This window comes from Lutra lutra, chromosome 4 (assembly GCF_902655055.1).
Source record: "Lutra lutra chromosome 4, mLutLut1.2, whole genome shotgun sequence".
Taxonomy (NCBI): domain Eukaryota; kingdom Metazoa; phylum Chordata; class Mammalia; order Carnivora; family Mustelidae; genus Lutra; species Lutra lutra.
In genome coordinates, this window is record NC_062281.1 from 196,520,409 (window position 1) to 196,523,395 (window position 2,987).

The 2,987-nt window shown below is 69.4% G+C and overlaps 1 protein-coding gene across 1 annotated transcript; it reads left to right on the top strand.

The window, feature by feature from the left end:
* Window positions 1-1,520: 1,520 nt before the first annotated feature.
* Window positions 1,521-2,141, top strand: LOC125097430 (putative HTLV-1-related endogenous sequence). The gene has a single exon (XM_047724959.1). The coding sequence runs from the start codon at window positions 1,521-1,523 to the stop codon at window positions 2,139-2,141; it is 621 nt and encodes a 206-aa protein (XP_047580915.1).
* Window positions 2,142-2,987: the final 846 nt, after the last annotated feature.

Below are 2,987 nucleotides of genomic sequence, written 5' to 3' on the forward strand. Positions count from 1 at the left end.
CTCTCAGCTTCAGGGACTGAGGGCCTGGGCGGGACCGGACCACCCGACCACACCAGGAGGGTCTGCACGGGTCACAGTACCCCCTGGCACCTAGGGGACCCCACAGACCTGGCTCGGGTACCAGCTGAGGAGGTCCCCAGCAGACCACGCTCAGGAGGGGGCTGGGCCAGCCCAACCTCCTCCCTGCTCACAGCTGCGCCCCAACAGCAGCCCATCAGTGCCGCTGGTGGCCAGAGGCCCCGAAGGCCCCAGACAGACCCCACCCCAGCTCTGTGCTCGCTTCCAAAGCCCAGGTGGGCCAGGGTCCAAAACGTGAGGGTCACCGGGCCCACCCTCTGGGAAGCCCCAGGATATGAGGGCACTGCCCAGCACAGGCTCACATTGAGTCCTATGACCCCCCAAGAAGTGTCAGCTCTCTTGCCTCTGGGGGAGGGGGTTGGGGGGGCAGAGCCACAGCCTCTGGCCAGGCACAGGCCAAGACAGGGCCACCAAGATGTTCAGGCTGGGGGAAGGGGGCTGAAGGACCCTTCGGTCAGACAACACGCCACCCGCCACAGACACCCTTCTTTCTGGAACCCTCAGACCCTCTCCTTAGGGCCATGCAGACGTGACCATGGGTTAAATTCAGTGAGAACTTCCGTGAAGTGGGGGCTGGGCAGCGGCAGAGCCCGTCCCTTCTGTTTCCCCAGGCAGGGGCCACAGTCAGGTCTCGGGGCACACATGCTGGCTCCTGACCCCAATTCTGACCTGCCCCCTGGGACCCGAACTCCCCTCTGTGGCTACAGTGCTCCGATTGAGGCTTTGGTCTCCAGGAACCCTGGCAGGACTCTAACGGCCTCTTCAGGACAAGCATCTCAGCCCCGTGGCCCAAGTGCCAAGAGAGCTGAGCCTCCTCTGTGGGAGATGAGGGCGGAGGGCACAGAAAGGACACAAGTATGGGACAGTCCCATCTGTGAGGGGTGGGGAAGGCCATGGGAGAAAGGCCACTCTGGCTGGGGAGTCAGCAGTCTGTCTGCCTCCAGGGTGTCTAAGCAGAGTGGGAGTGGGGGTGGGGGGAGCCCTCCTGAGCCCCTGGCATCTTCCCTCTGCCGGCTCCAGAAGTTTCCGCCTCCCCTAAAGTGTGCCCCTTACCTCTGCCAGCAGGCCCTGCACTCCAGGAGGTACTGCTTCCCTAGCGTCAGTGCCAGTGCCCTACAAACAGCCTGGGGAGCCCCCCCACAGCGCGACTGGGTCCCCTGCCAGGGCAGGCCCCACCACACCCCCCTGCCAGTGCTGGTCAGGGCCGGAGCCCCACATGCAGTGGAGCAGAAGGGCCGGGGCCAACCGTGGCCGCATTCTGCCCAGCACCTCCCCACAGGCTCAGATGATGGCCGTGCCCCTGCCGCACCGTCCACACCCAGTGAGGGGACGGGGTGGCCTCCCGGGGCTCAGCGGGAGGGTCAGCCTCTGCACAGGGTCACAGCCCCAGCGCCCCATCCGCCCGAAATCAGGGGAGGAAAGTTCGCAGCGGGTTGCCCCAGATGCCTCCACGCGCACTTGGGCCTCCAAGAGAGCCCCTCACCTGCCGGACGCGATCCCGCACCCACACCCCCGCCCGCCGCCTCCAAGATCCCAGCCCTCCCTCCCGGGTCTGGACCTCAGAGGCCGCTCGCGCCACCGCCCCGCAGCGCAGCGGAGCCAACGGGGCGCCCCCTCTCCGCGCCGGCCCCGACCCGCCCGAGCAGCGGCGCCCCCGCGCGTCCACCGAGCCTGGGGCGCAGCAGCGGGAGCGGCGCGGCACCTACTGTGCTTCGGCGGGGCGGCTCCCGCGTCCATTGTCTCCGCGGCGGCTGCGGCGGCGGGGGCGGCGGGGGCGCCGTCAGCAGCCGGCCTCTGGCTCGCGCTGGGGCCGGGGCCGGGGCTCGGGCGGCATCAGGCCGGGCGGCCCGCAGCGGGCTGTGCGCGCCGACACTGCGCCCCGTGGAGGCGCCGCGCGAGGAGAGCGCTGTCACTCGTGCCGCCCGCACCACACCCCCTGCCCGCCCCGTGCGCGGTGGGGGCCGGGGGCGCGGGCTCCGCGGCGGGCGCAGAGCGGGGAGCGGGGCGCAGAGGCGAGGAGCGCCGAGCGCAGAGCGGGGCTCGCGGCGCAGAGCCGGGGGTAGAGCCGGACGTGAGCGGGGCGCAGAGCGGGAGGCACAGTGGGGCCCGCAGGCTTTCCCCGCAAAGGTGCGGCCTCGTCGCTCCCTCTTCTTCCCCCTCCACGCCCCTCTGCGTGGCCCCAGGCGGTGGGACTGCGAAGTGGGGCACCGGGGACGCTTCCCAGTCCAGGGGCTGGGCGCTGGCAGAGCAGGCAGCTGGGCGCAGCGGGCAGGGGTGCTTGCCTGGCTTCACCCCTCCCCCAAGATGTAAGGTGGAGAAAGCGGAGAAAGCTGCACAAGGGTCTCGGCCTGGTGGGTTGAGGGGCAGCAGCTCCCCCACCAGGCGGGAGGCACCCTTAGTCCACGTGCGGGGCGGGGGGGGGGGGGGGGGGGGGGGCAGTGCCCCAGGCGGGGGGAGGGCTGCTTCCCACTGCCGTCTTGGAAATAGGACGAAGGGCGACAGTGGGGCTGGCCCACAGCCTCCTCTCCCCAAACCAGCCTCATACACCAAGGGGGCCACGATGTCAGAATACGTCCCCCTCACACTGCTCGGGATCTTAGAGGTCCCCCGAAGCAGCCACAGAGATGAGCCCTGAACCCTTTGGGGCCCTCCCTCATAGGACCTCCGCACCATACCAGGCTTCCTGGGGGCCCCCACCTCTGCCCCCTCCTCCCACCCCCTTCTGCAGGAGGCAGCAGTGGGAGAGGAGAGGGGACACAGATCGAGAGAACATGTCCAGCGGGCAACAGTGTCCAGGGAGGCTAAGACCCCACCAGCTGCCCCTGGGCCAGCGACAGCAGGTGGCCCGATGCCAGTGAGACCAGCACAAGCCTCAACCAAACTCTTCCCTTCTCTGGGCTTCGGTTCCT

What these genes read in the sequence shown, in the direction of transcription:
- LOC125097430 (XM_047724959.1), top strand. Translation starts at nt 1,521, where the DNA reads ATGCCTCCACGCGCACTTGGGCCTCCAAGAGAGCCCCTCACCTGCCGG.